Source organism: Staurois parvus, unplaced genomic scaffold, assembly GCF_062004578.1.
Source record: "Staurois parvus isolate SC_StPar_1 unplaced genomic scaffold, SC_StPar_1.0 ptg000420l, whole genome shotgun sequence".
Classification (NCBI taxonomy): Eukaryota; Metazoa; Chordata; class Amphibia; order Anura; family Ranidae; genus Staurois; species Staurois parvus.
In genome coordinates this window covers 1,996,787-2,010,623 of record NW_028318216.1, presented here as the reverse complement: position 1 = coordinate 2,010,623, position 13,837 = coordinate 1,996,787, and the positions used below count along the sequence as shown (strand labels likewise).

The following is a 13,837-nucleotide window of genomic DNA, read 5'->3' as shown; positions in this document are numbered from 1 at the left end:
CTCCCCATATTACAGTTCTTTGCCTGACAACCAGCTGCCAAGCAAAAGCACCCTCATATTCGGGGGGGGCGGGATGGGAATGAGTCACAGTTCGGGGTTTTATTTTTCACTCCCAGGGTATAAGATAAGTGGTGACAAGGTCACCTTAAGGTACAGCAACCGGGCCTGACTGATAGTTAAGGAAGTTTAAGAACAGAACAGGGGTATCTGCCGCTTTTAAGAACTGTAGTAAAATACCTCTTTTAGCGTTTTAAAAAAATATTGTTGCAATTCTTTAACACTACTAAAATAGTGCACAAGCTATTATATGAAGTGATGCAGTATTTTAGTAATGAAAGTTAAGCGGTACTTTAACGCAGGCGGTAACTATTTACTGTTTTTAAAGATGCTGACATCCGCCCACTCCTTGACAAACAGCTGTTTACTGGTTGTTCATGATAAACACATTCTTTAATTATTGCATGCCTGGACCACTTATTTTCCCCATGCATATATTTCCTGTAGTGAATTGACAGTCTGATGCAGTATTTACTGAGTGTTTTTGCTTTGCGTCTAATTCCGCATAAAAGGATACTGAATTGGCATTTTCATTGGAATACTAGTCAGTGTGCAAAAGTGTATTTGCATTGGAAAAATAAATCACCTTCAGTATTGGGTTTCCTACATATATGGATGTTGCTGCGTTCTATAAAACTATTAGAATCGTTTTTCACATTTTAGAATGTGGTGCCCTTTAAAATTATGGACAGTCCCGAGGCATCCCATTCTAAAATGTGGTGCCTCAAGACTGTCCATAATTTTAAAAAGGTTCCTTGACTGAAAAAAGGTTGAGAAACACTGCTGTAGAGCACGGGTGTCAACTGGCGACTCTCCAGCTGTTGCCAAACTACAAGTCCCATGAGGCATTGCAAAATTGGCAGTTACAAGCATGACTTGCAAAGGCATGATGGGACTTGTAGTTTAGCAACAGCTGAAGGGCTGCCAGTTTGGCACCCCTGCTCTAAAGCACATGCACTATATTGCCAAAAGTATTGGGACATCCCTCCAAATCATTGGATTCAGGTGTTCCAATCACCTCTATGGCCACAGGTGTATAAAATCAAGCACCTAGGCATGCAGACTGCTTCTACAAACATTTGTGAAAGAATGGGTTGCTCTCAGGAGCTCGGTGAATTCAAGCATGGTACTGTGATAGTTTGCCACCTGTGCAATAAGTCCATCTGTGAAATTTCCTTGTTGCTAAATATTCCACGGTCAATTGTTGATTATAAACAAATGGAAGCAACTGAGAACAGCAACTCAGCCACAAAGTGGTAGGCCACGTAAAATGACAGAGTATGGTCAGCACATACTGAAGAGCACAGTGCGACAAAGTTGCCAACTGTCTGAAGAGCCAATACCTAAAGACCTCCCAACTTCGTGTGGCCTTCAGATTAGCACAACTATGCGTAGAGAGCTTCATGGAATGGGTTTCCATGGCCGAGCAGTTGCATCCAAGCTTTACATCACCAAGTGCAATGCAAAGTGTTGAATGCAGTGGTGTAAAGAATGCTGCAACTGGACTCTAGAGCAGTGGAGACGTATTCTCTGGAGTGACAAATCATGCTTCTCTGGAAATCCGATGGATGTGTCTAGGTTTGGTGGTTGCCAAGAGAGCGGTACTTGCCTGACTGCGTTGTGCCAAATGTAAAGTTTGGTGGTGGGTATTATTGTGTGGGGTTGTTTTTCAGGGGTTGGGCTTGGCCCCTTAATTTCCAGTGAAGGGAAGTCGTCAGCATAGCAAGACATTTTGTACCATCTCATGCTCCCAGCGTTGTGGGAAGAGTTTGGGGATGGTCCCTTCCTGTTCCAGCATGACTTTGCACCAGTGCACAAAGCAAGGTTTGGGGCCCTCACCTCAACCCAATAGAACACCTTTGGGATGAATTAGAGTGGAGACTGCAAGCCAGGCCTTCTCGTCCAACATCAGTGCGACTTCAAATGCACTTCTGGAAGAATGGTCAAACATTCCCATAAACACACTCCTAAACCTTGTGGACAGCCTTCCCAGAAGAGTTGAATCTGGTATAGCTGCAAAGGGTGGGCCAACTCATTTTGAACCCTATGGACTAAGACTGGGATGCCATTAAAGCTCGTGTGTGTAAAGGCAGCTGTCCCAATACTTTTGGCAATATAGTGTATGTCAAACAAGGCCTGCAGGATGAATTTAGGCCACCAGGCCCTGTCACATGGTCATCAAATCCAGTTTTGCAGCTGGATTGTGTCACTTGCAATTGTTCTCATCCTCGCTGGTAGAAATAGCGGAAGACAATCTGCTGCTGCAGCTACTACTACTACTGCGGCTTCTCCTCACCTGCCACTTCCTTTTCGACATGTTGCTCTGATTATGAGACCCGGCAGTTCAGGCCACCGCTGATGAAGCCACGACCAATTAGAGGCAGGCGTATGGAACCTTTTTTTTTTTTAAATCATTGGAACATGAGGTTTCTGCATATGTTGGGGCTCATCAAGCTGGGAACTGAGCTCCTGTAGTTACTATGGTAATGTCCTGTGAATGCTAATGTGTCAGGAGGAGTTTCACATATCAACCTTTCAGAGGTTTTTTTTTCCTGACCTGGTTTGATTTTGAGCAAATGTCTGAAGGTTTTTGTTTATGAAATTTTCAGAGCATGATACTGAGCACGTAACTTACCCCAAAACTGCACGTAGCGTATGCCTGAATAATAAAAGAGTAGATATAGAGTCCTACTGATACATCTGGCCATTGGAAGGCAACCATGCTGATGTGGCTGTAATGCAATTGAGTTTGACACCCCTGCTCTAGAGCACATAGTATGCTAAGTCTCCAGACTTGTCTCTTTTCTGTGTACATGAGCAGGTTTTCATGGCTAAAAGCTGCTGAACCTGCTTGTAAAAGGCACCTATTACACATGCCTTTTGATGGTGAATGCCTATTTGGTGGGCATCTCTTGACAAATTTATCATGGAAGTGACTAGGGGAAAGCTGTTTCTAACCAATAAGAAAAAGCCTAGGACTCATATTCCTACAGATGCTATTTCTGCTGTGAACGTGGCCCAGTCACACTCCCCAGGTGTCAATCCCAACCCTAGGCTTAGCATTTACTTTTGTTACAAGCCCTGGCCCACTAAGTCCACCAAGCCTGCCCAGAAGCCCCGCTCACAGTGAAGGTGTAAGCCCACTTTTTGAAGGGGGGGATCTACTGGCATTTTCAGCAGTAAAGATCTGAGATATTCCAGCCCTCTTGGTCCAATCTGTCAATGGGGTACAAAATAAGAATTTCTATTTTTGCTCAGCACTAGAGCATTTCTGCTATTCAGCACTGTGCTACTTTAACTGGAAATTAGTCATGCAACACTACCCAAATGAAATTTATATCATTTTCTTGACCATACATCACAGGACACAGTAGGCTATTCATGACTATGTGGGTTATATACCACCTCTAGGTGAATGGACACTGGGAAACCAATCTGAGAGGAGGTCCTCCCCTCCATAACCCCTCCTACACAGGAAGTACTCCAGTTTTTTTACCACTATCTGTAAGGTAAATGGTTACTGAAAGTGGAGTGGGGGAGGCACGATAGGAAGGGTCACTAATTCACTGCCATCAGGTCCTGAGGAACCTAGTCGAAGTTCTGCTGTGATATCCTCTCCTGGAAGGCCAGAGGTAATTGGGCAATTTGAGCCACTGCAGTTGTCTGGCATTGTGGCTACTACTGGTGTTTCTGCATCAGCATATGTAACCAAGGAAGATCTTGCTTCAACCTTAGCAGGATTAAAGGAAAAGATTGCAGGGATGTTTCACAAGGGGCTAAGGAGCAGGAGAGGTCCCCATCAACAGACCCACCAATTCTGGAGCAGGAATGGGTGGAACCTGAGGATGATGAACTGGAGGAAGGTCAGGCAGTAGACTTTCTATTGGAGGGGTCACAGCCTGAAGAGAGCAGGCAATTTCTGCATCTCAGTCCCAGGGGTTATTGGTGCAATACCTCACTGATATGGTACACTCTGGTTTCAGGCTACCTCTAGTAGAAATCTCTGAGATTACTTATTCCTCTCTGAAACCTCCAGAATGTTCAGGCCTCTCTAGTACATCCTCTCCTGGAGCAGATGTTGATTGGTATCACCCAGACAGGGTTTTGGTTCAGCAAAAAAATTTTCTTTTTGTGTCCCATAAAAAAAAAAGTTTAAGAAATGGGGTATGCCTGTAGTGAATGTGGTGGTTTCATCCCTAAATAAGTCCTGTAGATAATGTCCAGGTCAAGTGGTTCCTTGGAAGGTCTTCAGGGCATGGGGATTGTTCCGGCGAGGATCTGAATGATGTTCCACATGCTTTATGTTTTGTGGTTGATGCTCTTAAGGATTCAATTCAGCAAATTTCTCAGTTGGCCCTCTCATCAGTACACATGTGCAGGGTTTTGTGGATAAAGAATTGGGCGGCAGAACTGCCATGCAAAAAATTATTGACATGTTTTCCCTTTCATGGAGAGCTGCTGTTTGGGGAAGATTTGGACAGGTATATCCAAAAGATTTCAGGGGGAAAGAGTTCTCTTCTACCCTTTATAAGGAGATCCAAGCTCCCTTATTTTAATAATGGGCTAAGGTTGCTGGCCCCTCATCTACCTGGCAGTCGTTTTGCCGCACACAGGCCCCAGCCTCCAGGGTAGAACTCAGAATCAAGACCCAAAGAGGCACTGGGTGCAAAAGTCATCCAAGGAAGATCCAAAGTCTGCCTCCTTATGAAGAGGCACCCCCACTCGGGTGGGGGGGAAGGCTTTTGAATTTTCTTGCTGCCTGGAGGGCTCTAATCCAAGATAAGTGAGTCATTTCTATGGATTCTCTGGGGTACAGACTAGAATTTTGGGCCTTCCTCCCCCTCCCCAGTTTTTAAAATCAAATTTACTGATGAATCCAGGAAGAGCTTTGTTTCAGGCAGTCGATCGTCTATTGTTTCAGGGGGTGATCACAGAGGCTCCAGTGGACTAAAGGTTTCAGGGATTTTATTCAAACCTGTTCACAATCCCAAAGCCAAATGGGGATGTAAGGTCATCAGTCGTGGACTCTTTACAGGAAGATTTTTTTTTAGCATCCATAGACATCAAGGACGCTTAGCTACATGTGCCGATATTTATTCCCCACCAAAGATTTCTGTGGTTTGCAGGAGGGGCTCAGCATTTCCAGTTCATAGCACTACCGCTTTTGCTGACCACAGCTCCCAGAGTTTTCACAAACATTCTTGTTCCGGTGTTGGGGCTGCTCAGAACTCGGGGGGTATCGGTCATAGGTTATTCTAGACCAGGAGTAGGCAAACTTTTTGACTTGAGGGCCGCAATGGGTTCATATATTGGACCCGGGGGCTGGACCAAGAGTAGATGAATGATGTGTATGTGTCATCCATAGTAAGTATAGTAATATTCCCCCATAGTAAGCATAGTAATTAATCCCCCATATAGTAATTCATCCCCAATAGTAATTCATCCACTTACCTTTGCTCCGCGCGTTCCTCTCGCCGTGTTCCCGCGCCGTTCCGGTCTTCAGGGCGGACTGTGAGAGGAGCCTAGCTCCCCTCACGTTCGTCACGCTGCCCCGCCTACACACATCCTGACAGCATCACGCTCCACGGGCCGGATTAAAAGGTCCGCCGGGCCGTAGTTTGCCCATTGCTGTTCTAGACGGTCTGTTGCTCAGAGGTCGGTCAGTGCCAGGTTGGAAGCAGGATGTGGTCTTTAAAATGCAGATCCTGGAACAGCTCTAAAAGCCAAAAGGTATCCTTCAATTCGTCTCTGTATGAGGTTGCTGGGGAAGATGGCATCCTCGTTCGGCTATTTCCTATGCCCAATTCCATTCTAGACTGCTGCAAAGGAACATTCTGGCTGTTTGGAACAAGAAGGTTCCGGCCCTGGATTACTGTATTTCTCTATCTCCAGAGGTACTGTGAAGCCTGAATTGGTGGTTGATAACTCACACTTTGGAGAGAGGGAGATCCTTTCAGCCAGTAGTGTGGAAATTGGTAACCACAGATGCCAGCCTCTCAGGTAAGGGGCCGTGGCTTTCATGGGAAAGGGTTGTACCCATCAATGTCCTGGAGCTTCGGAGAGTGAGGCTGGCTGAGGTATTGGACATCCAGGCTTCAGGGTTGACCTGTAAAGATTCAGTCTGACAATGCCATGGCAGTGGCATACATCCACCAGGGCAGTACTAGGAGTCGAGGGGCTCAGGGGAAGGTGAATTACATTCTGACTTGGGCATAGAGATATGTTCCACGTTTGGTGTTTATTCAGGGGGTGAAAAATTGGCAAGCGGATTATCTGAGTCACTGGCGGTTGATTCCAGGGGAAGAGGTTTTCAAGGGAATCTGTCAGCAACAGGGTTGCCCGGACGTACATCTAAATTGGCCAAATAAGGTGGATGGGGAAAAACATGCCTGCTCCCTTCTGTATAGCTAGCACCAACTGCCGGCCGGCTTTTTTATTTTGTGAAAGGGTGCCCAAGGCCTCTTTCATGTGCTGCTGTACATGTGCCCATGTCTGACACACATGGCAGTGGTTGCCTACCCCCTGCTCTATAGACTCCCCCTTGAGCCTGATAGGAGATAACCCTTTTGAAGACATCACATTGGTTGCCTTCCTAGTGGCAATTACATCTGTCAGCCATGTAGCTGAGCTGGCGGGCCCATCCTTGGAAGATGCAGTTTCTTGTATTTTACAGGGACAAGCTGGTGTTGAGACCAAGACCTTTTCTACCCAACATCCATATCTCAGATCTGCAATCTGATCCTTTGTTCAGTCATTCTCCAGGTTTACCACATAGAAGTTCAGACCTCAACTGAAGTGAGTTTCAGATGTAAAATGCTTCACACTGTCATCTGATCATTTTTTTTTCAGGTTATTCCCATTTTTGTTGTGTGGGGCTGTTGGTAGTTCTTTTTGCTATGTGTTGTCCACCCCTCAGCTTATTGCTTAGGGAAGTCCCATGGTCTATGACTACAAGCATCCCTGTACTCTACAATTACGATAAATGGATTTTGTACTTACCTGGAAATTCCTTTTGAAGGAGAGCAACACAGGACTATTCTTTGATTGCTGTGGCCACCCCTTCATTTAAAAAAAAAAAAAAAAATCCTGAAACCTCATGGAGTGGGTGATGTTGTATGAGTATGCACGAAGGGTGGCTCTAGCAAAGTTCTTTGCCAGTGTCCAATTACCTGCAGAAGCCTGCATTTAATCCATGCTCTATGAATTTGAATATCAGTGCTGAATCCTATACTGCACAGCGGTTGCAGCAAGTGCTTTGAGACTGCTTTTTATGAGTTTTTTTTAAACCAGAGCAGCCAGGCTTGATTGCAGGCAGCACCAAACCCACATGATTTCCAACTAAACTGGGTTCAAGGCTGCAGCAGACACTCAGAAATGAGGATTGGCTTATTATGCCCAGGCTTAACCACTGTCCAGAGCTTGCACAGTATTCGCTAGAGCTTCTGGCTTGCCCTGCAACCAGTGTGCTGAGAGGGCCTTCGGCACAGCAGGTAGTTTTGTTACAGAAAATCGAATCAGCCAGCCCCGAAACAGTGTAGGCTGGCTCACTTTTATTGATATGAACCATTCTAGGATTACAAATGACTACAGCAGCAATGCTGCTGATGCTATGCACTAAACTTTAAAGCGTCATCCAGCTTCTATGCAGTCTGTTTTCACATTTTATTAAACGTTTAAGGCAATGAAGGGTGGTACTGCGAAAAAAGTTCAAACCTCACTGTTAAATTGTTTTACAACTGGCCAATTTGTATGAAATTGTGCATATTAGCTTTTTTTTTTTTTTTTTTTTAAAGAGTAAACTTTCCTATAGCTTTTTGTTTTTACATCTATGGTACCTACCTTCCATTCTATTCAAGCCTGTTACTGCTGTATTAAAAAAAAAAAAAAAAAAAATCAGATTGGAGTGTTGCTACTGTATTTATGCCAATCTAACTGTAAAAGTTAAAAATCAATTACACATCCACATGCGATGCCAGAATATGGGTCACTGTCAAAATCGTACTGTTTCATAACACCACATATAGTTGAAAGGTATCTCTCAATCATGTCAATTTCAGAGACTGGTGTTTTTACTGTTGCCCCAGGCTAAGTTTACATTTGCTGATTCTCTGAAAAGTGATCCTTCAGAGTGGGGCTAAGTAGTTTCTATCAGGCATTCAGAAGGTGATCCTCCTGTTTTTCCCCCCCTTCTTTTTTGCCCAATTTCAATTTTTAAAAGGACTAATGTGGGGCTAAATTTGCCTGCATGTAAACAGCCACTTCCAGCTGTATGGTAGGCTTTCGGAGGGAGCTCAACCATCTACGTTTACCCCCCTAACCACCTGACAGAGGTCTTAAAGTCACATTAAAAAAAAAAAAAAAAGGTCGCTCTCTCCACTGTATGACATTGAAAAAACTTTTTTTTGCTTTGTTAAATGTCCCAATGGCAGTGCCATGCCTTTTTTGACAATAATTTGCCTATTAGCCAATGAAGGTGCAGAAGAACATTATAGAAGTAATTTACATTATAGAAGTAATTTTGCCTGTATGCATTTTCCATGCCCCTTTCTAGTCCAAGTGCTGTTGTAAAGGGGATTATCGAAGGCTGACACAGGTTTATATATATTTTTTTAATGAAATATACTGTATATCTTGAAACCTAGGATTCGTTTACACCATTTCAAATATCAATGCTTTTTTAGACCTTCTGGTTTAATAAAATTGCTCAAATTAGTTTAAGTAACAATCTGTTTTTGAATTAAGGATACAGTAGGTATTGACAAAAAGTAAAAACATGACAGTAGCTGATTCACCAGCACGCTACTGAAAGTAAAAATCAGAAAAAGAATAGTGCAAGAGCAAACAGTACCAGGATCCTAACTGGCTCTAAAGAAGTGGGTACTACCCTTGAAAAGCCAAACAGTTCAGATCCCTACACATTAATATTTGTATTCAACTAAAGCTAACATAGCAGCACCTAGCTCTTCCCCCCTACACAGGCTAGCTCAATCTCTTCAGAGTCATGTGACACAAATAACTTTGGCTGGATGCCCTAAGGCAACTCATGTTGCTCTCATGTCATCTTTAGTTGGATATAAAAAAGTATTGTATAGGGAGCTCAATTGTTTATCTCCAAACAAGGGAGTTTTAGCCTCAAAACGCGTATGCCAGTTAACATCTAGGTGGCACCCTTCAAGCATAGGAGCATGCATGGTGGATTGAGCAATTATGATGCTGATGTTTATAGCAAGGTTTGTGAGTGGATTCTATCTTGGTTTTAAAAACGGTTTAATGGGATAATGTCCTAGGCTGCTGCGCCTCCTCTCCTTTGTGGTTTTTCTAGTATGCTAATTAGGGCATCCCCAATCCTGAGAGGGCAGCAAGGGGTGATGCTTCCTTGGTTCCCATCAAGAAGCAGAGGACTGAAGACTGAGTGCTAGACCACCACACTCCTACACAGGTGTTTAGTGCTGCTCTAACGGGGCTTTAGCCCACTGTCAGTTGATTCTGGGTCAGAGGAGTGCAAAAGTAGGTGCACTCCTGAGACCCAGAGAAGACGTATGACCAAAAGAGATTTGGCCATACTTCTCTTTTAACATTCAATGTCCTATAAATACCACGTGCAGTGTTCTCTTTATCTTTCAATTTTTATGTATACAAAAAAAAAGAAAAAAAAAATTCTATTTATAGTGTCCTTTAATTGTGTGAAGAATATAAACTGAGCAGAAAAGTATGTTTCCACAGTAGCATACATTTAGACTCCATTCACACTCGTGTGACTTAAAAATGGTGCAATTTTCATTGCAACTTTGGCTTTGACCAAGGAGGATTGTTTATGCTGTACAAAGTCGCACACAAGTCACATGTAGAACATTCTGGTGAGACTTTCAAGGGTTTACAAGCTGCATGAAAGTCGGGCCAAAAGTAGTGCAGGAAATACTCTCAAGTCGCTGCAACTTGAAGTCATAAGATATGAATGATACTCATTGGGAAACATGGGGTGTGACTTGTTATGCGACTTTGGACCCCAAAAATATTTAGATTCTTCAACAACTAAACAATGCAATTCTTAAAAAAAAAAAAAAAAAAAAAGTAGTGTTAGATTACTGTATGCAGTGAAATGTTTGATTATGTTATGATGTTTGGTTTAACTATCAGCAGTGATAGTAAAGGACCTGAATTCAAGTCATCCACAATCCTGCCCTTGCACAGCTTTAGGCTCTATGCACACTGGCAAAAAAAAAAAAAATACTCTTCTCCTAGAGGAGTTTAGAATTTTTGCCTGTAGAGGCAACTAACGTTATCCTATGTGTCCATACACAGTTTGTAGTCTAGGGGAGTTTTCTAAGCTCAGCGTTTAGAGTCAGAAACAAAGAAAAAAAAACCTTCTGTTTTGCATTTGAGAGTGTTTTTCTGGTAGGAAAAAAAAACAAAAAAAAAATGCTAAACACTCATAAATGCTAGTACAAAAAACTCAAAATTAGTTCTTTTTTGTCTGCCAAAAGCACTAGCGTTTTTTCTTTGTTAAGCCAGTGTGCATGGAGCCTTAAAAGCCCCTTCCCTCTTCCATCCACCAGCCTAAAACTGATCTGTAGCTATTACAATGCCCAATTATGATGTGAAATGAATTTCACATCATACCTGGGATTTTATATTATGCTGCTTGAAGTTTCCTCCTGTAATATTTTTTAGTTACAGAAGGAGCACGACATAAGCTGCTGTCTTTTACAGCAGACTGCAACCAAGATTTGCCCAACTCTTTGGTAAAATAAAAAAACTTCTAGCCCTTTGGATGTTACTACACAGCCCCTAGTGCACAAGTATAGAAAAAAACAAGGATATTTGGCTCAAAGTTGGGACACGTCAAACTAGCAAAACCTTATGAGTTGCCTGCAGACTCACTTTGGTCCAGTTCATACTGGACCAGTTTAAGTGTGGTGCATATTCCATGCATTACTGTTGAATTCTATGTAACATATATTTTGATGAAAGCGCAACAAAGTTGCATAAAGCACACAACTAAATCACACTGGAGTGAACAGGGTCTAAGAGAGGTCTCTTGCCTGCCAAACCAGTGAAGTTTCGCTACTCTCTCACAGACAACCAAACTGCTGCATTTGAACCAGTGAAGTAGAGATGCTGTAGGAGCATGTGACTGCTGTTATTAGCAGCTTACCAGTGATACAATTACGATTATATGACCCCTATACTTTTCTAGGTATAGGTAGGAGTTGCAGTATCCAAAATATGCTAGATCTTACAGTAAAAAGGAGAGTCTGATACAGAATACAGTTTTTCTAGGCTAGGCAACTCTCATAGGAAGTACAGAACAAACAGGAGCACCAAACCACTGTTTAAAGCCAAATTCTAGGTTTATTTTCACTTTAAAATAGTTAGTTTGGTCAGGCTGGTCCCAACAAACTTTTTTTCTATTAATTGTTGCGGCTGCATAAACTGTTTGTATCAGCTATATACAGTGCTGTGTTCCGGCAACAGCACAGGGAATTCTCATCTGCTGTCGAAACAAAATCAATCCAGGCTGGGTGCTTCTCAGCCATTCACAAAAATCATTGTATTTTTATAAATGATTTCAAGGCTTCCTCTGGTTGGCAGAGGTGGAGAGGCAGGAGGATGACATGATCTCCACCTCAGCCAACCTTGTGTTCAATGATAAAAATACAAAGATTTCTGTGACTGAGAAGCACTCAGCCAAATTTTGTTCCAGCAGCAGACCAGAAGTCCCCATACTGCTGCCGGAACACAGTATTGTATATTGTATGTAGCTGATGCTACATATAGTTCATACAATGCTGTCAGCAGACGCATCAATTAATAAAGAAAATCTGGGCCAAATTAGGCAAATAAACTATTTAGAGTGAAAGTAAACCTGGAGTTCAAAATATGTTTGTTTATTTCCTCAAATATAAAAAATAGGCATTGGTTTTATAAGGAAATAAACAAACATACCTTTCTGGACGTGTGGTACTCATGTTTCTTCTGTATCCCCTTGCCAAACTTTGAGGGGACCCAGCAAGGGAGTAGAATCTGGCCCCACTATACCTGCTGTGAAGTTTTAGGTAGGTTTAAAAACACACACCATTAAGGAGATATCTCAATATAAAGTGGTTTTGTCTCCAGTAGTTTATAATAGAGATAATGATGTCAGACATAAAAAAGAAAAAAAAAAAAAAGTCTATAACTCAGACTTTAGACGTTCTGCCAAATCTTGCTGGTCAATGTGATCATTCTTTCCATACCACTGATGGTGAGATAAAAGAGCCACATTCTTGGCAGCGATGACACACATCTCAATGGCACTGGCTGCCCATTCAATACCATCCACGTAATAAATTGAGCGATGAAGTTCTATTGGTGGTATTTTCTCTGGTGGGCTGTATCTTGGATAAGCCAACCAATTTCTCACTTTAACTGCATCATAAGACTCAAACAGTTGATGCAACTGTTCATCAGTTAGGACTTCCGGAGAGAAGATTTTCCAGACTCTGAGACCTGAAGCCTTTGATGTGTCAGATTCTGGGACTGGATTGGCTGGAGACACGGCTGAAATACTGTGGATAAAAAGTTTGGGGTTATACGTAGTTAATACGTCTGACAGTGGAAAGTGACATGGTTTGGAGCATCCAAAGTAGGAAGTATTGATCCGTCCATGAACAAATGTGACCACCATCTGCTGGTAGGGTCCATACAAGGCTTCGATTGGTGGGTCAAAGCCCACAAACTCTATGTTACCAAGATTCTTGTTGAGTGGTGTTGCGATGACTACGATGTCATACAAGTCCAACCCAGGTCCTTTGTCTGTTACATAGCTTATTTCATACAGCTTCACTGTATTTCCTGCAATGCCACCCCCCAAAAAAAAATTATATTAATAAAAACATATATACCAGATTGTTCATAACCTTAATGGACATAGCATAAATATTGTGGTGCACAAATGACAATAAAATTGAATAATGCAGGGTAAATCAATCTTCAAAGAATTTCCACCAAAATCCATGTGAAAAAGCGATCATATAGTGAAAAAGTTCAATCACCGCTACAATAGTGCACTTGAAACCATTGTTTCTTTTCAGTGATCCGATGTGAACCTCTTCCAACACTGCAGTAATGCTTGCAATTCTGCTAGCCTTATTATACCCTCCAAATTATAAGAGATTTAATTCCACCAAAGATCTGAACACCAACATTTCTGCAATATAATTCTCAATAGTGGCAAAGAAATCCTTCACAGCTTAATCTCAAATGTGTCCATAAAGTCCACTCCAACACATAGCAAAAGCAATATCATCACTGCTAGTGCTCTCTGAAAAGATCTTTATTACATTGAAAAACAAATGTACATACAAATAAAACACTTGTAAGCCAACAAAGTAATAGCACTTAGAACCTGGATCTGCTTCCTTAATGTTCGGGATGGGACAGAACAAACAAGCTGCCACTTAGAGGGTAAGCCGCATGCATGATGTCACTCTGCAACTCTGGTAACTCGTGCCCTGGCACATTGCGTCGATGGGAGGGTACTGCTTCAGAGGGCTCTCTGAAGAAGTCCCTTTCCAGGGATGCAATGTGTCAGAGCAGAGTTATGGAGTGATATCACGCATGCGGCTTACACTCTGTTCAGCGGCTCGTTTGCTCTGTCCCATCCCGATCATTAACGCAGTGGATGCAGATTTATTTTTTTATTGCGTGGACACATTTTTGTTTAAATTTACATATATTAATACTTAAAGTGCCTTGAAAAAGTATTCATAGCCCTTGAACTTTTCCACATTTTGTCATG

The 13,837-nt window shown here is 42.4% G+C and overlaps 1 protein-coding gene across 1 annotated transcript in view; it reads right to left on the bottom strand.

Moving 5' to 3' along the window:
- Positions 1-8,651: 8,651 nt before the first annotated feature.
- LOC149454702 (prenylcysteine oxidase 1-like) overlaps positions 8,652-13,837 on the bottom strand; it is a 36,597-nt gene continuing 31,411 nt past the window's right edge. Inside the window, exon 6 of the mRNA XM_089687188.1 lies at positions 8,652-12,891. Within this exon, the coding sequence (XP_089543314.1) occupies positions 12,230-12,891 (662 nt within the window). The 3' untranslated portion in view covers positions 8,652-12,229. The remainder of the gene's footprint in view (positions 12,892-13,837) is intronic.